The sequence below is a fragment of the Trichosurus vulpecula genome, chromosome 4 (genome assembly GCF_011100635.1).
Source record: "Trichosurus vulpecula isolate mTriVul1 chromosome 4, mTriVul1.pri, whole genome shotgun sequence".
In the NCBI taxonomy this organism is placed as follows: Eukaryota; Metazoa; Chordata; class Mammalia; order Diprotodontia; family Phalangeridae; genus Trichosurus; species Trichosurus vulpecula.
The window spans coordinates 29,327,847-29,354,449 of NC_050576.1; the positions used below are offsets into that span (position 1 = coordinate 29,327,847).

Consider the following 26,603-nt stretch of genomic DNA (forward strand, 5'->3'; position numbering starts at 1 on the left):
ACTACAGTGATAGAAATGGAAAGAACAGCTGCCACAAACCTATCAAAATTGAAGGTTGCGAAATTATAATGACCAAGCTTGGCCCCCAGGAAAAGAGATGAAAAGACACCTCCCTTTGCTTCCCTCACACCCAAAGCAGGCCTTCGCAGAAGTCAGGGTCTAAGGGCATGGACCAGTGCATATAATGTCAGATTTTTTCAGGTGTTTGGCTAGATTTTTTTTTCTTCTTTTAAAAATTCTTTGTTATATGGTATGGCTTTCTTGGAGGGATTGATGAGAAGGATACAGGGGAAATGCAGGTGGTTAAAAACAAAAAATATCAATAAAAATCTCTCTACACTTTTAAAATGTTTATGGAATCCAGATGAGGGGTTCTGTATAGTCTGGGGCTCAGGCCCGTGCCATAAGGGAATCACTGGAGGGACCTGGGGAGGGTTAACCTGGAAAAGAGATTTGGCGGGGAGAGCCTTAATGCTCTCTTCAAGTATTTGCGTGGCTGTCAGCTAGAGAAGGAGGTAGACTTGTTTTGCTTGACCCAGAAGAGGCCAAGAACAATGGGGCAGAATTGCAGAAGAGCAATGTTTGCTGAGGTTCCCATCAATCATCACACATTTATTAAATGCCTCCTGTGTGAACAGGCACTGTGAAGGCTTGGGGACCGTAAGGACAACAGGGGACAGGCCCTGCTCCTAAGTGAGTCATCCTCTACTGCTAGAGCCAATAGTAACGGGTAGAAGTTTCTACAGGCTGTGTCCAGAGTAAATGCAGGATCCTGGATGGGGGCACTAGCAGCTGGGAGGAACAGGAAAGAAACAAAGGCATCTAAGAGGCAGAGGTGGGGAGGTGTTCCAGGCAGGAGGCACAATCATGGCAAAGACATGGAGATGGGCAGTAGTGTCGGGTGACAGGAATAGCAGGAAGGCTAAACAATAGGATTCAGAAAGGGGAAGAATGTACACTGAGGCTAGGAAAATGGAGTGATGTTGTCAGGGCTTTAAAAGCCAAAATTGTTGCTCATATTTGATCCTAGAAGAGCTGGCATTCTTTACCTAGGATCTATGAACTTAAAAAAAGTGTGTGTGTGTGTGTGTGTGTGTACACATATAAGTATATATTTTAACTCTCTAACCTGATTTATTTCCTCTGTAATCCTATGTGCACATTTTATTTTAAACATTTAAACGCATGGTTTTGTGAAGGGGTCCATCGGCTTCCCCAGACTGCCTGCCCAGAGGGTCCATAACATTGCACTAGAGTTTATTGAGTAGGGGTATGACATGGTTAAACCTGTACTTTAGGAAAATCCTGGGTGGGTAGAGGAGGAATTGGGGTGGGATGTTTGAAGCTGGACAGCCAAGGAGGAGGTCCTTCTGATGGGCTGGGAGAGAGAAGATGAAGGCCTGAACCAAGGTGATGGCCATTGGAGAGGAGAGAAGGGAAGGGCAAAGATGGGACAGGGAATAGGGTACAGAGATCAAAATGAGGTTTGGCAACTGACTGGCTCTGCAGCGTGAGGAAGAGTGAGGAGTTGAGGATGGTGCTAGGGTTGTGAACTCAAGCACCTTCCGACAAATAGGAAAGTTTGGAAATGATGTGGCTTTGGTGGGAGGATAATGATAATGCTTCCTGCTCTGTTTTGGACTTGCCTAATGTCAGGAGCATTTGCCTAAAAGTTGGGGCTTCCACATGATTGAATGAAGGCAGTGTCTCTTCACTGGTTGTATTCTGTCAGAAGCCAGAGGCCCCCATGGTGGAGATGACAACATTAGAGCAGGATGCATGGATTCTGAGGCCTCATCTAGTTCTGTGATTATTTTGTATTCTATAATGATACTTAAAAATTAAATATAAAATATTCTAATAAAATATTTTGGTTAATTGAATATTATATTAATCTATTAGAAGGTATGTTATTAGCCTTAAAGTCAAAATATATATAAATGGTTATTCTTTGTTGAGTTAGCAGTTCAAATGGATTCAATTTCCCTTGGGTCCTGTTTTTAAGTTTCATATTGACTAAAAATAAAGAAAATGTGTTCCAATATAATGAAGAGTTTTATTACAGAATGGGCAGCAAGCGCAATGGACTGTCTCCACTGGGCGAGAATGAGTTTTCCTTCCCTAGCGTCTGGTGTTAAGGTAGCAAGTGGGTGATCACTTGCTGGAGATGTTGTAGAAGGGGGGTGTATTTTGAGAAGGTGTTGGACTTAGAGTACATTAGAAGTTCTTTCTAACTCTGCTGTTCCGTGACTTAAAAAAATTTTATCTTCCTTTTAAAGTACTTTTTAAAATGTAGTTCTCTGCCCTTAATGTACAGATGAAGAAATGGTCGTCAGATACTTTGTTCGGTTACATACAGCAGCAATCAGAAATGCTTGTTTTCATTCAGCCCTTTTCTCTCAAATCATTCTTTGTCTATCATTCTTTACCAATTGACCTAGAATTTTGTTTACTCCCAAATGGCATATACTTTGGAAATGGATAATAAATAGTTCACACTGATACTAATGTGGACAATTTTCCAAATTCACAGATAATTTTTAATAAAGAACATACTTATGGTAAAAATGTTCCCTTTTTACTGATTAATACACCCTTGACATTTTTTTTCTGTAATTAAGATCATCCGACATTTGGCAATAGGATCATGATTTAAAACTCTCTGGGACTCTTGGCCATTAATGGGGATAAAATAATACAAGAGTGTTCACTTTTTACAACATAGTATACGAATGACAGTGTCAACACAGACCATTTTGACTATACCCAATCAAATACTTGTTAGGTGGAGATTTTGCCCCTTTATCTTATTAAGTAAATTATACGGTCTTTTTTTTTTTTATGGAAACCTTTGGTGTGGAGATGTAAAACAGCAATTTCTTGGCTCTCCAGCGGGACATAGTTGAGAGCCGAGATTAGAGAAACCCTGTCGAGTTGCTAATACTCGAGGGCATCACCAGCTAGAGAAGTATGTGAATTTAGGCATGGGAGGAAGGAAGGATCTGTTTTAAATTTAGTGTAGGGTCACTGCATCTTAATGATAGATTAAACAAGGGAGGGGGCAGGATGAATAGGGCTGTGCAGTGCAGAGCACTAATACCGCAAGCCTATGGTTTGCACTGGTTATTTAATGTCCTTTCCCATATGTTTTTGAATAGAGCAGGTTATGGCAGGGATGAGCTAAGGAATAGCTTTGTTAGTGAACAAATAGGAGTAATTTTTATAACAGGAGACTTGAGTGTGTCGGTTTTGAAGGCTCCCTCGTTTCCACCAGAATAGAGCCCTTGGTCATTCAGAGTCCAGGCTTTGCTCCCTCATTGCTCCCAGAATGTGCCACCGCTAGAGCAGAGAGATGGGATTTCTGATCACAGTCTCTAATTCTTCTCCGCAAAGATTTATGGAGTCCTGACTCCTGTGGATGCAAAGAGAAATGTGACTGTGGGGACAGAAGGAATTGTGACATAAAAGTGAATGGGATGGCCAGATCAAAGCCCCGTGGGCTGCCTCAGTTTGAATTTTCAGTGTCCTTTGGGAGCTGGGAGTAAAACAAATGACTGTGTTACACTGCCCTAGCTTCTCCAGGACCTGGGCAGTGTTCGACAGCAGGAAGGTTAGCTACTGCACCTGAAGTCCAGTTCTGTGCCAGGTCAGGCCCTGGGAAAATCATTTTCTTTCTAGCTTCAGATCCCTAATCTGTGAAATGAGGGTAGTAACCCTGACACTGCCCATCTCTAGGACTGCCCCCCTCCAGGGGCATTTCGAAGAGAGTGTGTGTAATGAAGTCAGCCCGTAAAGCAATCCACAAGCATTTATTGCTTAATCATGTGCATCGTACTAAGCCCTAGGAGCCACAGACAGAAAGAGGAGAGCTAACTGCTGCCTTCTAGGAGCGTGCATTCTAGTGGAGGAGACTGATAAAAATAGGTGTACACCAGATAGGCAGTTATCTAGCAGAGTGCTTCACACACCCACTTACTTAGCCTCATAAAAACCCTCTTATCCTCATGTTACAGACGAGGAAACTGAGGAAAACAAACAAAAAACCTCCCTGACCAGGAACAAGAGGAAATCTCACATTTGCTTAAAGAACTACAGGGAGAGGCAGCCTAGGACCTCTGGAAGGACCTGCCATTTTGTACAGCTCTCATGGTTAACAAGTTTTTCCATACATCAAAGCCTCTTGTAAGAAGCTTATTACTGCTTAAAAGGGACCGATTACCTTGCCTTTTTTTTTTTTTGGTACCTTGAAGACAAATTCTCATTTATTCATTCATGTAAGAAACCCTACCCTTCAGGTTTTAGCTTCATTTGCCCTATTTTTAGGATGGCTTCTTCTGGCCCACTGTTTGCAGATGCTCCCCTCCACTCAATCTCTGCTCTCCAGCCTAGGCAGCTGCCATGATTCTGAGCCCTTCTTCTGTGGATAAATTGTGGACACCCCAACTTACCCTCATCCAGTAGGGATCACATCTACTCTATTGTTGCTCTGAACTAAAGGCCCTTCCTGGCCCTCCCCTCTCCTCTAGGTAGGGTTTCCCCCAGGACAATAGAAGCTCTTTGAGAGTATTTGTTTCACCAGCTCTTAACGCCTGGCGTTGCCCTTAATAATTATCATTCATTCTGTTCAATGCAGTAAATATTTACTGTATACATCTATGTCTAGAAACATGAGATGTGCAAATTTAGGGCCATCTCTACTCCAAATGTTCATATGGACTATTTGTGTCCAACCTGTGGTATAGCCTTCTGAGCTCATACTGGTCTGATCAATCTCAGTCAGACACACTGTACCTTGACCCCCACTTAGTGATGTCATCATGGCCTTCTTCAAGAACAAGAGACAACAGCCAACCAAATAAACCCTGTCTGGATCCCAAAAGGAAAATAGTTTCTGTCTTTAAAGAGCTTACATTCCCCAGGGAGCAAAATGTACCCAGAGAAGTGAATTTTTAAAAAGATGCAGCAGATATACAAAGTCCATCTAAAGCAATTTGGGAGACATGGGGGGATGAGCCTGCACTATGGAAAGGATCCTTAAGATTTGAGGGGAGAGTATATTCTGTCCTGGGGAAGCCTCTAGCCTAGGGCTGGCATCCAGAGAGAGCCTCCTACTGACTGAGGTTAGGGAGCATGCCTGGGCACAGAGGGAGCCTGGACTAGAAGCACACACCTTCACCCCCAGCCAGCTTTTCTGCTTCCTACCCCACGTCATCTTCCTGTGTTCTCTGATCCCAGTCACCACACTTATATCAGTTTCAAAATAAAAATGGGGATGGAGAGTGGGCCAGTCAACTGGGAAAAGATGTTCGACTGTAGAGTAAAAGAGTCAGTCCCTCCCCCAGGTACTGCACTGAAGATAGAGCTTTAGTTTGCCCTCTTGCTTTTGGTCTGACTTGTTTTCCTCCGAGCATTTTCATCTCTGGGTACCTCATATGCCAACAGGCATTTGACACCAAGACCTCTCTCTCTCTTCCTGAGAAGTCAGTAGTGCTAGTTGAAAAAATAACAATCAGTGTTTGCTCTGGCAAATGGGGCTGTTTGACAGCACTTTCAGAAGAGCGTTTTCTTACTAATTGACAGCTTGGACCAGCCTCTCTTCTCCAGTAGCGACTGAACTGTTGTGCAAAGGACCATCTGCTCCTGTGGCAGGGGCTCTTTGACAGGTCCCTCCTTGCACCTTGCTCCACCCTGCTAAAAGAACAGTCAGCAGGCCTGCCCAGTGGAATCCAAATGTTCTTTCGGAAAGGCACCAGAGAAATCATTTGGTGAGCATGGTAGACTGAGCAGGAGAGGGCGAGGATTTTAGAGTCCAGTCTGGTTCAACCCTCTGGTACTGGAGAAATCAGAGGCCTCGGGAAAGCAAAGGACCCATGGATCTTCAGGAAGTGAGGGGCAAAGTCAAGGCCAGCATTTATTTAGCACTTACTATGCCTGAAGCACTGTGGAGGAGACCAAGAAAGGCAGAATCAGTCCCTGCCCTGAGGGACCTCACTTTCTAAGAAGGGAGACTAAATGCAAATGACCTAGTACTTATGAGATAGATACAAGGTAAATTGGAGGTGGGGCAACCAGGTGGCCCAGTGGATAAAGTACCTGTCCTGGAGTCAGGAAGACCTGAGGTCAAATTAGACTTCAGACACTTACTTTAGTATAGCTCGGTGACCCAGGGGAAGTCACTTTGCCCTGTTTGCCTCAGTTTCCTCATTTGTAAAATGACCTGGAGAAGGAAATGACAAACTACTCCAGTATCTTTGCCAAAGAAAACCCCCAAATGGGGTCATGCAGTCAGACAAGACTAATTGACTAACAAATTGGAGTTAATCTCAGAGGAAGAGGCACTCCAGTCTTGAAAGGTCTGGGAAAGCCATCTTGGAGAAGGTAGGGTTTTATCTGAGTCTTCAAATGCATGAATGAAGGAAGCCAGCAGGTATAGATGCATTCCATGCAAGGATCATAGTCTGTGTAAAGGTATGAAATTGGAGGATAGAATGTTGTGGGTAAGGAACAGCATGAAGGCCAGTGTTTGTGGATGGTAGCCCGTGTGAAGGGGATTTATGGGGTCAGATTAAGATCCATTCAGCTGAGACCTGAACCCAAGTCTCCTGCCTCATGGTTGGCTGTTCTTTCATGTACAACTTGCTTGTATTTCAGGCTATTTAGTCCTTTAAAAATCAAAATATTCCTTTTATTTCCTGGCTTGTTTATATAATTCTAATGCTCATCATATTCAAATGAAGTGTTAGGAAATTCTTCTAGATTGTTCCCATAAAAGTATTTAAAACAATTTTTTTTAGATTTTTCTAATTATTCCTTCTGTGACTCTTGGCCTTTGTTTTAACTAGTCTTATTTGTAGGCAGAATTATGTAGCATACTGGGTATTAAATCAGGAGTCTTGGGATCAAGTCTCAGCTCTGCAGAATCTGAGACAATTTACCTTCCTTCATTTGCTGACCCTCAACTTGTTCTGTCTATAAAGTGGGGAGAAGAACCATTGACATTCCCAGCCAGAATAATCAGTTCGAAGTGGAGTGCTGTGGCTAGAGCCCTGGACTTGGGAATAAGAGATCTAGGCTTGAATCCTTCCTCAGATACCTTTTTTTCTTTCCAGTTTTGCCATTTCCAAAGTGGAAATAATAATCTTTACATATCTTAACCCACAGGGTGGTTGTGAGGAAAGTGCTTTGTAAATAAATCACATTGGGAGAAATGAGAGTTACACTGGGCTTGAACCCTGGCTCCAGGGCAAAGGAAATGATTTCTTCCTAGGTGGTTCAGTGAATTTCTGTGGCTGGAACATTCCTGCCTCTGGAGATGAGCCTTCTTGCAGCTAGTCTTGTCTTCAGGTGACAGGCTTGTTGCAGTCTTGTTACAGCTGTCCTCAAAGTCTTCCTGGATGGCTTAGGACTTGCCAGAGAGTTCTGAGGTTCTAGCCATGGGTGACTAGAAGAACAGTGGTGCCAATAACAAGTGGGTCTTTTATAACATTAGTTTTGAATGTCCTGAGGAACCAGATGAACAAGGTGGCAGATGTGACTTCTTCCTCTTCAGATGTGTGATAGCACTTTGGTCACTTGGACTTTTTGTATTTTTATTGGAGTAATTTATGTGCTGGGCTCATCTCCTCTTATTAGATCATAAACTCCTTGAAGGTAAGTATTTATCTTATCTTTGTTTTGTTATTTCATGCCCAGCATTTGGTACAGTGAATGGAACTAGAGATCCAGAAAATTGTTAGGGCTCAAGAGCAGTTATTCTGAAGCCAAAAAAAAAAAACCCCAAAAAACTAGAAGCTCCTCCAAAGGTTAGACCTGGAGAATTTATAGCATTTAGGGGTGAAGAGCCAGTGAAGAAAATAAAGAAGGGGAGGTGAAAGAAAACTAGATGGAGAACTAGTAGATACAGAAGAGCAAGATTTGAGAAGATACGCAATGTCTGACAAGAGCGGCCAGTCTGGTGAACTGAAGGACGAAGACTGCAAAGGTCTCTGGACTTAACTGTCGGGAATTATCTTTTGAGAAAACAATTTCATTTGACTGAGGAGAACTAGCTATATCAAGACTAATAGGAAGATGAAGCATCAGAGATAGAATTGTCCATAACTCTTACGAGGAGCTTGGTGGTCAGAGTAAAACCAGGACAGGACATAGCTACAAGAGTTCATAGCAAAATAAAGTATTAACTAAAAAATGAAAAAAAAAAAGGAAAGAGTCCATAGCAAAGTCAGGTGAAGGGTGTGTTGTTTGGATGGTGGGACTACATATGCCTAGGTGCCATTTTTTTTTTCCTCCTTGGATATTCAAGAGAAAATTATGGCTCCTTGACATTGATTCTGGTCCAGACACTAGTGATCTGTAAGCCTAGTTGTGTTCCCCTATAGTAAAAACAGTTTGAGTCTGGGATTTATTGAATACCTTTTCATGTTACATTTGTCCTAGCTATGCCCCGAAGATCTCCACTAGATTCTCTATTCATGACAGGATTTTTTCCACTGAAGATCAGTAGGAAGTGAAGCCTGCTTTGGACATTTGCACACTAGGATTCAAAATTGTCATGGGTAGAATGAAAGTTATTGTCCTTGACACTAGCATAGTAATGTTAATTAGTTCCACAATTTGTTTTCAGTAGGCAGAACACTGGCAACGTTAAATTTGCTTTAAAAAAAAAAAAGCATTCCAGCCCAGTTATCTTGAAATATCATCTTTGTTTGCTGGGAAGAGATTGGTCTAGATTTTGCCTTTCCCTCTGCCTTCCCTTGCCTTTTCCTCTGCCTTTTCCCTAATTCATTTATTTATGGGAAGAAAATCGCTCAATCTTTCCAACAGTTAATGAGAAGAAATATTAAGGGTCAATCCCCTGACACATTGAATTAGAGTTTGTTACTATTACACAGGTCAAGCCATCTGCTATGAGATTGCTAAGTAATGTTTGATTGTAGATGCCACCTTTGTATTTCCCTTACCCCTAATAGTTAAAAATTGTTTGTTGGAAAGAGCTTTTTAGGAGAGTTTTAACTTACAATTTAGGATCACCAGTGCTATGTGGGACTATGGCTTAGATCCTTAAGAATACTCAGGAAAAAGAAGAAAGGTTCTTCCAGGCAGGTGAGAAGTGTTTGAGAAGTACCCTGAATCTCAAGTCCTTGGCTTTGTTCCTTTAAACCTTTCATGGAGAACTTAGGGAACAGGGGCTAGCTGGAAACCCGAACCTGAACATAATTAGTATACTGGAGATGCTGTGCAGCAAGTCCTTTAGTTAGGTATCAGCTAGGAGTATTCATCTATTCATTAGCCCTATCAGTTAATCTGCAAATAATTAAACTCTTAGTCTGTGCAGAACACTGTGCCATTCTAGTCTTAAAGTTTAGGTACAATTCAATCAGAGAATCAGTAATCTTTTTACATCTCATTTTTTCATTTATTCCTTTCACCCTGATTTGTTTTTTATTTCTCTGGAGTCATGTAATGTCTGCCAGAGCTAAAAGTGCCTTTGGTGATCAGATAGACTAACTTCCTTCATTTTACAGGAGAAGGAAACTGAGGCCCAGAGAAAAGAAATGAGCCCAGAGTCACACAGTTATTTAGGGCAAAGGCAGGGGCAGAACTAAAGTCTTCCAACTTTTATTCCATTCTCTACCTCAATGCCTCTTCTTTGGAGACTTTTCTTGCCCTGGTAGAAAGAGCATCAGACTCTTATGAGGGAGGCACTTTGTAAAGTCTTTCAATTTTATGATCCAATTAAAATATTAACTTGTCTATAGTTATAGCCTGAGAAATTCTGCTGAAATTTTTAGAAATTTTCACTAAAATATGTAATGTTTAGATATCAACTTTTCTTTATAAAATCACATTTTAAAAGAGATATTTATGGAAAATGAATATTTTCTTATTGATGAAATTGAAATTATAAAATTTGTAATGAGCTTAAAATGTATAAGTAATTAGGTAAGCTATCTTTCCCACAGTATTGTTCTTAGTACAAAAAGTACCATGAGCATTAGGGAAATTTGAAGTTTGGCATCAAGATTAATTTTATTTTATTTTTTATGTTAGATAATTACAAGAACTAAGAAGCAAGTGTTTTTCCATTGAAAAACAATATTGGCACTACAATAGGTCCAGCTAAATTCTGTTCTAAGTTCTCTAATTGTGTATTTTGTTGATTGTGTACAACTGTTTCTGCCAAAAGAATTAGAAAGAAATTAAATTTTACCAGCAAAGCAACCTCAAGAAACCTGTCCTTTCATTTGGCATGTTTGACATGGACTAAATTCTCCGGCAGGACATGAACATTTAAATGAACATGAATTTTATCCAAGTCATTATTAAACAACATTCAGACCTAATTGAAACATTTGCGGATTCTTGTATCCTGAGACCATGTCGATTTAGAGTTTAATGCAAGACCAGATTTGAAAAGACCACGGAGGGTGAGCATGATCCTAAGCCAGTGCTGATCAAAGAAAGCGTGTAAGACAAAAAGGCCCTTGGGAAACATTGCCCTGGGAAGTGGTACTTGTGCGTACAGAGAATTTTGTGCAAGTCTACAAAGATGAAACCCGTCCAGCAATGGCAGTCAAGCGTGCCAGCAGGCCCCACCCCCAGCCTTCCAGGAGAGGCACCAAGGCCTTGATCACTTTCAATGATGACTTGAACGTGATCTGTCCACCCCATCCTCTTCACAGCTGTGCTGTGTTCCCGCATTCTCTACGAATGCTAATTTTTCCTGACCAGAATAATTTTTACCATTGCTTTGTGTGCCTTTTGGATTTTCTCTTCCCTGCAGAATTACAACTTTAAATGTTAATTAAATATAACAGTTAATAAAGATAATGGGGGAAGTTTGTAATGTCTCCATCAGTTCAGTGCTGACTGCATCTATCTTGTATTTTTGTCATTTTAGCAGTTGTCTTTATCAGACTGGTAAAAATCTGTATATGATTACAACATTGATAAGGATAGATTTACTTGGAAAAAGAAGCACATTTTCCTTAAAATAGTTGATCAAAGATCTTGGTTAAACAAAAGAGTCTTCTAGTTATATTTCAAAAGCTAGTTCTAAATTTAGCCCTTGCAATGGGTATAATCAAACTGAGGCCTGATGGGTTTTACATGGCTGCCTCTCTGAAGACTGTCTGCCTGTGTAGAAGAACTTGCTGATTCTATGGCAGCTCACTTAACCCATGTCCTCCTAGGAAACAAAGCAACCACAGTACTTGTGTGTTGGCTCAAATCACTTTAACTTTGATCATCTTGTTCTGCACATCAGTTTGGCATTGCGCTTTGTCCCAACTGAACACACTTAACGAGGATGTGCATCCCTTTAAAAACTGAGAACAGCAGAGGAATGTTACTAAGTTGGAAGCAGTTAGAGATGAGTTACTGTTCATTTCATAATGCCCCATAGTTGTGTTTTAGAATGAAAATGGAATGTGAAGAATCTAAGCCATTAGTGTTGTGTGTGTGTCTATCCTCAGAGGGCAGCCTTTTCATCTCTATCCTGATGTATAGCCAATGTTTGGATGATAGATGCTTCCTAGTGTGTGTCAGCAACATGATTTTGCAGTAGTACTTAAGAAGGGTACTGCTCTGTGCCATTAAAGAAAAGCTTCTTCATCCTGTTTCCCCCCTGTAACCCTTGGGCAGTTAGTCTGGTGAAGCCCCTTCTCAGAATAAATACACCAAAATACATCAGATTACAAAGGAAACCAATTATATTAATGGTTATCTAAATATAAAAGCAAAAGTGAGTCCCACAGAACCCTGATAAGAACTGCGTTAAAGGAAGTTTTTCTCTTGAAGCAAGAAGTGACTTTATTCTGCCATACTTACCACCCCCTTGGTGTTACAAATGTAGGACCTCGAATTTCTCAAATATCTTACTAAGTACTTAGCATGGCAAATAGTGTCAGAGAGTCAACATTCAAAGAGATTAGCATAGTTACATATGACTGGGATACTGTAGGGTCAATAGTGAGGAATGACAACTCCTAACCTCAGTGTGACTGAACTAAATATTAGCACATGGCGGGCTGGCCCCATGCTATGGAGCCCTGAAGAATAGCTGTTTGTTTGAAATTCAGTGGGGATCAAACCTTGTCCCAAGCCCTCCAGCTCTCCTCTCCCAGTGCTTTTTTCACAGGTGTATATTGCAGATAAAAAAAATAGATTGAGTTCCTTACTTTCCCCCCAGTGAACATATTTCCCTGTTTTTCTGGGAAGGTGACTTAGATGTGTTTACATATAATAAAAAGTAATGTGATACAAAATGCTGTAATTAGACAACATGATACTTTAGGCTTCTACGTTATAAAAACACGACTGAATATCCTTTGTTTTCTTCATTGAGATCTCATTGTATAACACATTCTGTACTGAATTCCAACTTGTAGAAAGTAGGGAGTACTCATTTCTTTGTTGCCATAGGATAATGTCAGCCATGTGTTTTTCCATCAGAGAGTTGGTTGAAATGTTATCTTTGTTATTCTTGTAATTTATTAATTTATATTCACTTATTCTCTACAAAGAAGGAAGCAGAAGTGGAAAGGGAAAGGGAAGATTCTCTTAGATGACTGGATCTCATAGAGTCCTGCATCCCATCACCTTCTCTTGACAAATCTTTTTCTTGTGTCCCCCTTTCAGCATCCAAAGGTGTAACGAGCAAATATTTGTTAAGTACCCACTGTGTGCCAAAGCCCTGTGCTTAGCAGGGAGTGGGAGGAAATACACAGTTTAGGTGAGATGGGCCTGCCCTTCGGGAACATGCAACCTAGCAGGATAACTATAGTCCATAACATGACAAGTTGTGTGTTACGAGCTTCCAAAGGCATCAGTTAAAGGAGTAGGTATATCCAAAAAGTAACATTTTCCTATTTGAGAGAATTTCAAAATAAAAATGTATTTATTTCATATAAAATGATGATTACCTTGTATTTTTCTTAATGCTAGATATGAATACCGTAATAAAAATAATGGTAGGAAATGCTAGTATGCCATTTTGAAATTTGGGGCATTTTAAATTTGATTATGATTCTTGTCCCCTTTTCTTGTTTTGATTCCTTTTCATAGTGATTTCTCTCCCCCATCCCCTCTTTGAACCTCTGCTGTATAAAGAACATTGTCTTAATCATCCAGGCGAGTTTTGCTCCCTGGCCATGCTCTAAAGGCTGGCTGTATGATCCAAATTGTTCCTCCTCCAGCTTCCTCTCCGTCTTGACACTTTGAACTGTTAAAACCTGCTTCACAAAATGGAGAAACACACAAATAATAGCAGACCCATCTCAGGGCGTCTGTCCATTACTAAGTCTCCACGTGCAGTAATTGAAAGAGGAGGGCTACTGGGCATGTGCTCAAAATCCCGGGGCTTCTGCTTTAGACCTTGGGTGACTTTGGGCAAGTTCCTTCCCTTCTCCAATTCTGCAGAAGGAGAGGGTTGGACCAGACAACTTCTTAGGTCCATTCCAGCTCTGACTCTGTGATCCTCTTAGTTAAACATAGACCTAGAATTTCTGGAAAGAAAAATAAAACACAAACAAAACCTGCTAACCACTATGTGCAGAAGAACAGTTGAATGCTTTCTGAATTTCATAATCTCAAAGTTGGTAGACTTCTAGTACTTCTTCCACCAGAGCTCTTCTACCCTTTTTCCCACATGTGGTTATCCATACTCCACTAAAGACCTCCAAGGGTGGGAAACCCACCCCCTCTTATGATAACTCTTCCTTTTTTCTTATGATAACTTACTGGATTTGCTGACAGTTCTTGTTGTTGGAGCAGCTTTTGATCTTAGGAGGTTCCGGAGGAGAAGACTCTCAATTCATTCATAACAAGAGTGCACTGGGTTTGGTGAGGCCCAAGATTCCTTCCAGCTCCACAACGCCACAAGACCAAAGAGGCAGTTCCTCTGATCTTCTCTCCATGTGGGATTAGAGTCCTGCCTTCTCATCTTTTGTTTTCTTTCTAACTTGTGTTTCATTTTCTTAACTTGCAATTTTTATAACAGACAGAAAATTCCTATGAAAACTTGTCAGTTCAACAAGCGTTTATTAAATGTGTACTGTGTGTGCCCATGGCCAAAGGAGAGTCAAAGTAAAATCTGGTCATTATTTTTTTACTAGCTGGCCCAGTAGAAGAATGTCATGAAAATAAAAAGAATGTGTAGGAAAATGTTCTTCGTCTTTATTGAAAACATGTTAGTAATACATCTATTTATTTATTTTTTTATAACAGGTAAAAAGGAATGTATATGACCTTACTAGTATCCCTGTTCGCCATCAATTGTGGGAAGGCTGGCCACCTTCAGCGACAGATGACTCAGTAAGTAATGGCATCACTCAGCGTATGACCTTCTGATCATTCTTCCGCTTGTGACTATTACATTGAAGGATCTGTGCCAGTCAAGCTGTGTAAGAATGAAATGGTACAAACTTAGTCCCTCACATAGCTCTTCCTGTGATATAGTGTGTTAAGCATGCATGGGCTTCTCACATGTCTATAAAAGTACTTTTCTCACAACAGCTCTCTAAGGCAGGCAGTGCCTCCCTATTTCGCAGAGGAGCTAACTGAAGCCCAGAGCACCTTAGGGGCTGCCCCAAGGTTATCTTTTCCAGGTGTGTTTAACCTAGACAAGAATCTGGGCACCTAGGTGGCACAGTGGATAGAGTGCCAGGAAGACTCATCTTCCTGAGTTAAAATCTGGCCTCAGACACTTACTAGCTGTGTGACCCTAGGCAGGTCACTTCACCCTGTTTGTCTCTGTTTCCTCATCTGTAAAATGAGCTGGAAAGGAAATGGCCAGTATCCTTGCCAAGAAAACCCCAAATGGGGTCACAAAGAGTAGGACACAACTGAAAATGAACAAGACAAGAAGCCAGATAGAGGCAGACTGGTAATCTTTCAGTTATGCCATCATCCTCTGGTATGGAATGGATGCCATGAAAGTGGGATTGCCACCTGAATGTTTTCACAATACCTGGAATCTTGTCACATTCTTTAGGAATGAAATGTTCAAGGTAAACAGGAAAAATTAAAGATGAATCCTTCTCCTTGACTCAGTCCTCTTCAGATTGTGGGGTGTGGCAGAAAATAATATGGACTTTTGAATGAGTCTCCACAGCTACACAGCAATACAAGGACTCCTAGCGATTTATCATGTGTTTATTAACTAGTCATCTACTGTTTGCAAAGCACTTAGCAAAGTTAGAGTTAGGAGTCCAGCAACTCACATTCATGGAGTTCTTAAGGGTTTACAAAGCACTTTACTCAGAATAGCTTTGTGATGTTGGTTAATATGGTGCAAGTATCTTTATCCCCATTTCACAGATAGAGAATATGACTTTCAGGGTACTGAAGTCAGTCACCCAAGCTCATATGACCAGAACATGGCAGAGCTGAGACATGAACTGGGTTTTTCTGACTTAAACTTCAGTGCCTTTTCTGTTACACTGGACTACAAACTTCTTGAGGGCAGTGATCCTGTACTTGAAATCTTTGTATTTCACCCCCTGATGAGCAACAGTGTGTTGTACATTGTAGGACCATCATAGATATTTGAATGAATTAAATAAAATTGAAAGAGATTGATTGATTGGACTAGGTCTTACTTAACCTGAAATTTTTAAGATGTTTGACCTCAGATCACTGTGATCTTTGTGTCACCTTGCTAATTCTCTAATACATCTCTCTTTAGATATTCTGATAAGTTTGTCCTGTCCTCATCCTAAGGGTTTCCATTCAATGCTCTGCCAAAAGACTGCTCATAATTAGGCATCTTTATTTTGAAATGCTGGGCTGTTGCCCTTTCTGCAAGAGTTCATTGGTGATCTGTGAATCCAAAATGAAAATGTGTCAAAAAAATTCTAAAATTAAATATAATTTAAAAAAATAAATAAGCATTTGAAATTGGACTTCTATAAATACCTTGTTTTTAAAAAATACCCATGGAACAATTATAAATTTGGATCTAGCGTCTCATGACTTAAGCAAAGCTAGTATATCTGTTTGAATTATAAACAATATCCTTAGTTTTCTTTTGAAATTTTTCCCTTTTTAATATAGTGATACTTTTGACTGTGTTCTTTCATAGGGGCATTTAGCTAATCATTTTTTTTCTAACAGAATAAAATGTGGACACACTTTGAAAAAGGTTTTGTAGCTATTGAAATCCTAGATTTTTGGAATGAGGCACATCAGAAAAGAGAGTCTGGGGTCAGAGTCTATAAGGCAATGGAAGAATGTTTAAACTATGGGGTGGAGGGAGAGAATGATACCTTGAAAGTTTTGTTTCTATGAGGAATCTAGAAAATAAAGAGGCAGTAGATAAGTAAAAGTGCAATGAGCCTGAAAATGAGGGTGTATAGAGTAGACAGAAAAGGATGATGGATAATGATGAGGATGAAGGAAAGAAATTTTTTCTGGAAAGGATTGCAGAAAATATGATTTTAAAAAACTAATAAACAGGACAAGTTGAAGGGGAATAGAGAAGGTAGATTCTGCTTGACTGAGATGGGGAAAAAGAGAGACAGAATTAAATAACCAAATGAAAGTAGGAAAGAAAAGGAAACGAAATAAGCAAATCTTTAAAGGGAAGAGGGTAACAAGTAGGAGGAGGGGAATTCAGAAATGGGGGGAAACAGCCAATGGGAATAGGACCACCTTAAAAAAAAACAACTAAGCTAACATAACTGAAGAGACATAGTATTGTGTTTACACTAAAAGAGGTAAAAACATAACTTGAAAAAAACAATTTTAGAGGCAAATGAAGGAAAATATAATAAACCTAACTTGTAACTTTAAATGTAAATGTATTAAATACTCCAGTAAAATGAAAAAGAATGATAGCTTGGATGAGAAAACAAAATCTCACAATCTGTTGCTCACAAGAAATATATTTTAAAAACAAAGACATAGACAGAATAAAACTAAGGAAAAAGTTTTTATGGAAAAAATTATTCATTAAATGAATACAAAAAAGAACTTGCAATCATAGTATCTGACAAAACAAAAACAAACATAAAATAAAAATAAAAGAGGAAAAACAAGGAAACAATTATGTTGAAAGGAACCATAGACAACAAACCAGCATTACATAGTATTAAACTTAAATACTCCAAATGCCTTTGCATTCAAATTCATAAGGGAAATATTAACTGAGCCATAAGAATACATAGACAGTAACACAGTAATGAAATACGTCAGTGACCCTATCTCAGTTTTGGATGAGTGTAACAAAAAGATAAACAAACAGGAAAATATACAATTGAACAAATTATGGAGGAACTAGAGCTAAAAGATGTATATTGTCTTCTGAATGGAACTACAAAAGAATGTATGTATTTCTCAGCACAGTGTTGGAACTTTTACAAAAATTGACTGTGGAGTAGGGCACAGAGATAGTGCAAGCAAATATAAAAAAAACTTAGTAAATACATCTTTTACAGACCATGATGCAATACAAATAGTCATTAGTCCAGTGACCACAAACAAAAGACAAACCCAAATGGAGACTTAACAGTAATATCATATATAATGAGTGTTCATAGAAGAAATCATAGAAACAATAATTATGTGAAAGAAAACAGTAATGATAAAATACCAAAATTTCTGGGATTCATCTAAAGCAGTCGTTGGGGACAAATTATATCCCCTACAAACATACAGTAACAAAATAGTCAGAATTAATGAACCGAATATGCTTTAAAAAACAGATATGCACAGAGCCAACAAATAACCTTAAAATAAGCACAAAAGTGGAGATATTAAAAATTAAAAGAGAAATACATCAACTTGAAACAAAAAAAAAAAACTTCAGTAGTTTTTCCAATCGTGTCCTACTCTTAGAAGCTCCATTTGGGATTTTCTTGGCAAAGATACTGGAGTGGTTTGCCATTTCCTTCTCTAGCTCTCCATTTAAAGAGGAGAAAACTGAGGCAAATAGAGTTAAGTGACCAGGAGAAAAGAATAATCAGAACCTGTTATATACAATTATATGTTAACAAAATTGAGAACACAAAAGAAATAAAATAATACCTTCAAAATATAAAATAATTGAACTTACCAGAACACCAGATAGCTTAAATAACCCAATCTTAGAAAAGGAAATAGAATGAGTTGTAAAGGAACTATCATTAAAAAACAAACAAGCAAACAAAAAAACAACTTTTGGTCCTGATGGATTCACAGGAGAATTCTAAAATCTGAGATCTTAGCTCTAAGAGAGACCTCAAGATCATTTGATTCAACTTCCTCCAGGTGAATGATGGTATCCCCATTTTACAGATGAGACAACTAAATATCTTGTTTCTTTAAATTGTATTTCATCCTGTCATTACTGTTGACCTTTCTAAAGCATACTTTGTGGATATTTGAACTTTAGAAGTTCATGAGCACCTAGAAGAATTCTTCTTCAAAATTGAACTATTCTTGAATGTACTCAGGTCACCAAATTGCTGTCTTCATTGATTTAAGTGAATGAAAAGCATTTATTAAGAGTTTACTCTATTCCATTCTGCTGTTTGCTGGGGCTGTAAATATAAAGGGAGAAGGCAGCTCCTGCTCCACAGGAACTCATCTTGTAGTGAGGCCATAGTGGGCCCCATGAGACTGCCACCCACGAGGAGGTGTGGGAGCCCCAGAGCACAACTAAAGCTAAAGAAGTTCTGCCTGGGCCCTGGAGCTCTGAGGGTGAGGAGAAGATGGCCAAGAATAAGGAGAAGCATGGCTGGACCTAGCCTGTAGCAGAAGCAGGGTCTGCCTTGAAAAGTGGTTCATCATGAGAAGGACTTAACTGTTTCTGCTTGGCTGAAAAGGGGAGCAACGGTCACCTTTTCTGTATTAGTTGGAAAGTTATCCTTTACAGAGCAACATTAAAAACATAAACGATGAATCTACATGATTATTGTCCAAGAAGGATTGCAAAAAAGGGAAAACAGTTCCCATTTTGGTCCACTTGGAGATGGACGAAGTTCTTTACACACATCCAGAGGTGGACTGGATCATCCAGTCTTCTCTCCAGTGACAGAGAACTCACTTCCTTGAGACAATCCATAACTCTGTCGAACCCAATCTTCATTCCATTAATTCTTCTTTTTATTGTGTCCAGATCTGTCTCTTGGTAATTTCTACCTCTTGGTTGTAGCTCTCCCTTTTGAATGGAAATAGGTTATGAGACCTGACATCCTTAGAGTCCTTTGAGCCCAATCCCCTCATTGTACTCAGGAAGAAACTGAGACCCAGAGAGGGGAAGCAGCTTGCCCAAATTCATCCATCTCTGCTGTAGCTAAGCCTATATTTCTCCCTGCCTCTAGACCCCATGCTGTTTCCACTAAGCCATCCTCTTCCACATGAAAGCTCTTTGGATCACTGAAGGCAGCTTCCATGCTGTTCCTAAGACATCTTCTCCAAGCACAGCCTCTGATTGGCTGGCTCCACCTAGAACCTCCACATTCAGGAGGAGTCCCAGGCCAACCATAGCTTCACTCCTCTACAGGTTGCACCGTTGCCTCACTGGACTTTCTCAACCATGCCACCTTGGCCAGGTACCTTCTCCTCTTCCCCTCAACTCTGGCTTTTCAGCTCCCTTCCCCCACTGGAATGTAAGCTCCTTGAGGGTAAGGACTAGTATTCTTTCAGCTTATTTTTGTATCTCCAGCACTTAGTACAGTGCTTGGCACAAAGCACACACTTTATAAATGCTTACTAACTTGACCTGTACAATTTAGTATCATGGGATTTAGAACTGGACAAAAGTACAACTTCCTCCTTTTCAGCTGGGGAAAAGTGACCCCCATGGAGGGGAAGGGTCATCTAGGTAGTTAGGGGCAAAGGTTCCAAATCCAGTATTCTTTCCAAGAGAACCAGAGTCAGGTAGTTCCAGGTGCAGGGCCTGGAAGGGACAGCTAGTGGCACCTCCTAGATTTTAGCCAAAGGGATCCTGACTGAAGAGCTTCCTATTGAGGTTTCAGCCCAATAAATGACCTACAAACCTTCCTTTGTAGGGTCTAGTCTGCTTGAAGCTCATTATTCTCTTGTCCATGTTTGACATTGTTGCTTGTGTTCCTCTTTGTCCTGTCTGTTGAAATTGCAAAAGTTGAGGCATCTGCTATGAAGCAAAATCATCCTCCCAGCTTGGCTGCTCCCATAGGGTGCAGCTGGGATATGTCAGCTGTGTAAACAGTTCTGACTGTGTTACCAGCAAAATATAGAATTAATTTCTTTGCACATTAATGTGCCATAACTTAATACCTAAGATGGTTTAACTTTCGGGGGAACCACCTGAACAATTTCTTCCTTGTGCCAGATAAGGATATTTGTTAATAAGGTTCATTAGCAGCAAACTTCATTATAGTGCCCCTTTCCCCACAGCTATCGCAAAAGCCTTTGTTGGCACAAGAGGTCAGGGACAGCATCATAGTGCATGTGTATGGTAGAAGCAGAGAACTGGGAGCCCATAGACTATATCTGGTCTTCAGAGACACCTCTGCCACTCACTTGACTGTGTGACCAGAGACAAGCCATTGTCCTGCTGTTGGCCTGTTTTTTCGTCTGTAAATGAAAGCAGAGGATGAACTAATCATAAGGTCATATGATTGGAAGGGAACTCAAAGGCAGTGAGATCATGCCCTCAGCTGGTCAAGAGAAGATGAGAAGACTTGAACCCATGGCTATGAGATCTTTCCCCTGCATATCATCCAGTCCAATCCCCAAGGAAGAGGGAAACCCATAATCATGAAGTAACTTTTCCAAGGTCACAAACTTGGTAAGCAGGGGAGCCATGATTTTAAACCAAGCCCTGTCTGTTATATTGGTAATATCTCTGGGGGCTTTTATTCAGCATCATTCTTGTTAACTTTGGCCTTCACAAGCAGGACGATGAAAGACTTCCTATAATTGGAGTCCTCTGTAATCTTGAAGTTCCAATCTGTCTTCCATTTAGCTGTGAAGTTGGTCTTCCAGTAGCACAGATCTAACTATGTCACCTCCTTTCCCATCCTCTCCTTCATTCAGTAAATTCTAGTGGCTTTCTGTCACCTCCCAGAGCAAATGTGAAATCCTTGGTTTGGCCTTCTCTTACTTTCCCAGTCTTTTTATACCTAACCCCCCTTTATGTGCTCTGTGATCCAGTGGCCCTGACCCCTTTGTTGTTCCTCACACAAGACTCTTCATCTTGCAGCTCCATGAAGCTTCAGTGACTGTGTCCCATGGCTGGAATTCTCTTTCTCTTCACTTCCTCTGTCTGGCTTCTTTTATATCTCAGCTAAAATCCCACCTTTTGTCAGAAGCCAGTGCCTGCCTCCTGAAATTGTCTCCAGTTTATCATCCATATCATACATACTATAGATCTTCTTTATACATAGTTGTTCACATGTTATCTTCTCCCCTCAGACTGTGAATCACTTGAAGGCAAGGGCCTTTCTCTGTTTTCTCAGCAATTAGCAGAGAACATGGTAACTAGTAGGAGTTAAGTACATGCTTGTCGACCTCACTACTTGTATCTCCAGTAGTTAATACAGAGATTGGCCCACTTAAAAGTTTTTCATTCATTCATCCACTTTTCTGTTAACTCTCTGATATAGATATTGTAAATGTCGTTCTCCCGCTTTACAAATGAGCTGATGGAGACTGAGAATTTGAAGGACTTACTCATGATCCATGTAGTTTCTGAGTGTCCAGAGTTAGTATTTGATTCCAGGTCTTCTGAATCTCTGTCCTGCTGTCTGTCCTACCGTGTCATTTTGACTCAACGATAACTGTCTTCAATATCTAGAGGATTATCATGTGAAAGAGGGATGAGCCTTTTTCTACTTGGCCTTGAAGGCAGAACCAGGAGCAATGGGAGGTCATTACAAAGAGGCAGCTTTCAGCTGGATGTTAGGAAAAACTCCCCAAAATTCAAGCTGTTAAAAAGTAGAATGGAATGCTTAGGCAGTACTGGGCTGTCTGTCACAGGTGTTTGAGCCAGAGCTAGATAACGAGCATCTTAGATTTGGAGCCAGGGGGAGCTTAAGGGGCCTTAGAAGTTATTGAAGACATACTTCTGTGCAACCATACGCTGAAGTGTTCTCTGAGGTCCCTCCCAGAACTGGGACTCTGGGACTGCTTGATTAGCACCATATTGACTAACCGTTTCAGGGTCCTGAGGTTTTCTTTCAAGTAAAAATGAGATTATCACAAGACTGTGAAGTCACACAGAGGGAAGAGTCAGGTTGGAGGAGTGCCCATGTTTGGTGGCAGTTTCACCCCGAAGAGGTCAGCCTCTTCTCTGTTTTAGCCTAGGTTAGCCAATCCCTGTGGCCCCAGTGTGTGTCCTATTGTGTGTGTCAGACATTGGTTTAATGAGCCTGGATAGAGGTGCATCCAGAGTAGCCCTGGATTTCCAGGGGAAAGGGAACTCAGGCCATCAGATTCAATTCCTACCTGGCTAGGAATCCCCTCTAAAGTATACCTGACGATGGTATCCAGTCCCTGCCAGAATGCCTCCAAATGATGAGAAGCTTGCCACCTCCAAAGCAAGGCATTGCTCTGCATCCTCCTGCCATGCCCTGGCCTATCTGGCCCACAGTAACCGGCTCTCGAGAGACAGTGGGTGGCTCCCCCTGAGCCTCCTCCTCCAGGCTGGCTCAGCTGTCAGCACACTCTTGTATTGTGGTCTCCTGTTCTCTCACTGTCTTGGTCACTTACAGTATAGTGCATGTGTCATTTCTTGCACTGAGAACATTTAAATATCAATTTTGGAGGGATTATGTTCATAATTGGATGGGCATTTCTAGCCTCGTTTGTACTGGGCCCTTCATCTCTCAGAGCCTCAGCTCCTTCATTTGTCAATTAGGGATAATAATCCTCACTGTGTCTTCCTCACAAGGCTGTTGTGATGATGCAGTGACATCCCAGACCTGCAAGGGTTTGGAAGACCGTAGAGAACCTGAGAAATGGAAGAAAGGATTTGGGGTGTTAATTTCCACATTTTAACGTACTCTGACTACGGCAGTAAATTCTCACATGCTCAATACTAATACATGTGATCGATGGCCTTTTCTGCCTGTGCCCCCAGCTGTCTCTTCTCATGTTGGAAATGTCTCTGACCTTACACTTACCCCCTTCTCCCACTGATGAGTTCCCACCTGAACCTCATTGGAGGAAGACCCTCAGCCCTTCTCTCATCCTGCTTTTCTCCTGATTCCAGACTTTTCCATCTTGCCCTCCAGCCCTGCTTTTTAGCTCCTGGTTTTGTGTTGTCTACCCTCTGGAGAATGTGAATGTCTTGAAGGTAGAGATTATCTCTCTTTTTGCTTCTATTTGTGTCCCTAGGGCTCAGCACAGTGTCTGGCACACAAGTGCTAAATGAATGTTCTGTCTGTCCATTCATATGTCTGTCTGTCTATCTACCTATCATTTATTCTTTCATTATAAGAGCAAGGGAATTGGTGGTAGGAGAAATGGGTTTGAGAATTGGCTTTTGTCTCCCCTTCTCCTTCGTCTCTTATATTCAGAGATTTCTAAGAGGTTTAGATCTGCTGCCAGCCAGCTGGATGAGTTATAGCTGATAGCCAGTTGCCAATAAAAATAAGATCCTATTATGGGCACTGTGCTAACACCTGGGTTTAGGAATAGGAAAAAGAAAGTCAGTCCCTGCCCTCAAGGAGCTTACAATCTATTGGCTCCACCCTTCCATGAGAGGGGCAGATGAGGTGTGAGTTCCATGGCCAATTGGAAATTGCAGGATGATGAGATCTCTCAGTGATGGGCACATGGTGAGAGATCAAAGAAGCCAAAATGAGTGCAGCCAAGTGGGAAAGGAGAAGGTGGCCTTGGATAAATCCTTTCCCCATCTGTAAAGTGAGGATATTAATATAGCACCACCAGCCTTCCAAGACTATTGTGAAGGAAGCACATAAACCTTAAAGGATCATCTTTAGTACATGATTCCTCTTGGATGACCCTCCCATTGTGAGGTAGATGAGAGGCATGGCAAAAATGGGCCTGGAGAGTCTTCTAGACGAGAGCTGACAGGGTCCGCTACAAGGATGTACGCTTATTTCATATGGGCTCTCACTGCTGCACACTTACCTGTTTCCTCTTTCTTGACTGACTCTTTCTCAGCCGGCTTTCTATTCTCCTTGTTTACTTCTCTGTCCACTTAGGCCTGCCTCCCCTTTATGCTTTGCAGAGGATCTTACCTTGAACTTGACGGGGAACATAAAGTCCATCTGCCACGCTATCTTCTCTCCAGTTTTGTACCTCAAACCCCCTCAGAATCCGTCCCCATTCTCTGCTGAGCATGTTACTCCCCTGCCTCAGTGGCCCCCACCCCTGTTGTCTCCAGGATAAGATGCAGACTGCCAGCTCTGTTGGACACTGAAAGCCTGTCACAATCTGGCTCTGTTGGATGTTTCCAGACCAGTTTCACTTTGCTCCTTCTCACATAGTCCACATTCCATTCGTATTGGACTACATAATGTTGCCTGTGGCATTCCTTCTCCTATTCCTTTGCACAGGCTGTCCCCTATGCTTGGAGCACTGTCCCTCCCCCCATCCCCCGCCCCCTGCAATCCTTAGCTCCATTCAGCCTTCAGCTACTTTCCTGTTATTAGTGCTCCCTCACCCAAAATGGTATTTTTAAAATCTTTTTTCTTTGTACATGTTGTATATCTCCTCCCCATCCCCTTACCTCTGCTTGAATGTCTATTGGACATCTCAAGCTAGGTGTCCTACAGACATCTGAAGTGAACTTGATAACCTTTCCCCCAAACCCTCCCCTTACCCTGACTTCCCAGCTATTCCAGGACGACATCATCATCATCATCATCATCATCATCATCATCATCATCATCATCGCTAACATTTATGTCGTGTCTCAGGCACTTTGCTCTGTGCTTTACAAGCATCATCTCATCCGATCCTCACAACAACTCTAGGAGGTCGGCGCTGTCATCATCTCCATTTTCTAGATGAGGAAACTGCTGCAAACAGAGGTGAAGTGGCTTGCCCAGGGTCACCCAGCTAGTAAATGTTTGAGACTGGATACGCACTCACTTCTTCCTACCTCCAGGCCCAGCACTCGTCCCACCGTGGCATCACCTAGCTACAATAATAGCTGATATGTATATAGTGCTGTAAGACTGCCTGATGCTTCCTAAGCGTCATCTCAGAGGCAAGCTTCTGAGGCATATCCAGTAGATGCTTCTTGGAAAACTTATGTAAGAACCGAGATAAGAATTTCATTGGAAGAAAAGGCATGTGAGAGGATGAGATCTGCACCAGTGTAGTGAGTAACCACCCAAGGAAACCACAGATTCCTCAAAGTCTGTAAAACTATTGTGCCATGCAAAGATGAGTTAAAGTCGCTGGAGAAAATAAGACCCAGGAAGGACATAGAACTGTCTTCAAGTATTTAAAAGGTTGCCATGTCTCCCAAGCAGCTAAGTGACACAATAGATAAAATGCTGGACCTGAATTAGTCAGGCCTGAGTTCAAATCCTGCCTAACTTATTAGCTGTGTGACTCTGGGCAAGTCACATAATCATTGTCTGCCTCAGTTTCTCTATCTGTAAAATGGGGATAATTACAGCACCTACCTCCCTGTTCTTGTGCTAATCAAATAAGATACAAATTAGTTTATAAACCTTAAAACACTATGTAAGTGCTAGCTATGATGATGATTATTAGCTAGGTCCTGACTAGTGTGACTAATCAGTCCCCTCAAGAGTTCACTTTTTTTCAGATTTACACTACACATTTCACTGAGTTGAAACTAATTACCATCTTTTACATCAATATAACTTTGAATAGTAAAAATTCAAATACTTGCAACTATCGAAGGGAGAGTCATTATTTACACTAATTGGAATTTAGCTTTACCATCATCATCATCATCCCATGGAAGAGAGATTAAACTTGCCGGAAAACAGGACTAGGAGTAATTGGAGGGAGCTGCCAAGAGGCAGATAAAAACTTGATGTAATGATAGCCTCCCTAATAATTAGAAATATCTGAAAGGAAATGGGAGGATGGGCCACCTCCCAAGGCCGCTTCTTAAGTTCTTCAGGTAAAGGGCAGGTTGCCATGTGGTGTTATATTATAAACAATAATATTTTTACTAATGGCCTTTTCTAATTTTGAAATATTGTAACATTATTCCATGAGATACTACGGTAATCGACTCCTGACTGGGACCCTCCGCTGAGAAACCCTTAAATTCCATGGGTTTCTGGAAGCCCTATTGAAGAGAAGATTCACAGGATTCCATTCTAAACAAAAAAAGACAAACAGGAGAAATAAGCTACAATATTCTAAAAATTACTTGAGAGACCTTCCAGCCAAGAGGCAGATATATAGATAAAGAGATGGCTAGGGCCTGCATCTGGGATTTCACTAACAGAGGACACTCTGGTGCAGGCCGGCCAACACCTTCGCCATTTATATTTTCAGATAGTTGCACAGAGCACTGAGAGGTTAAATGCCAGAGTGGCTGAAGTTGTAATTAAATTCAACTCTTCCCAGCTCCAAGACAAGTTCTCTGTGTGTATACACACATACACGTACACACACGGGTACGCACACACACACACATGAACATACACCGCTACCTCCTCCAAGCTAGAAACTCTTTC

The 26,603-nt window shown here is 41.0% G+C and overlaps 1 protein-coding gene across 2 annotated transcripts in view; it reads left to right on the forward strand.

Moving 5' to 3' along the window:
- Positions 1 to 26,603, forward strand: part of FAF1 (Fas associated factor 1) — a 420,864-nt gene that overhangs the window by 234,310 nt on the left and 159,951 nt on the right. For both annotated transcript variants that reach the window (XM_036754937.1, XM_036754938.1), the window contains exon 8: positions 14,227 to 14,313. In XM_036754937.1, the coding sequence (XP_036610832.1) occupies positions 14,227 to 14,313 (87 nt within the window). The remainder of the gene's footprint in view (positions 1 to 14,226; positions 14,314 to 26,603) is intronic.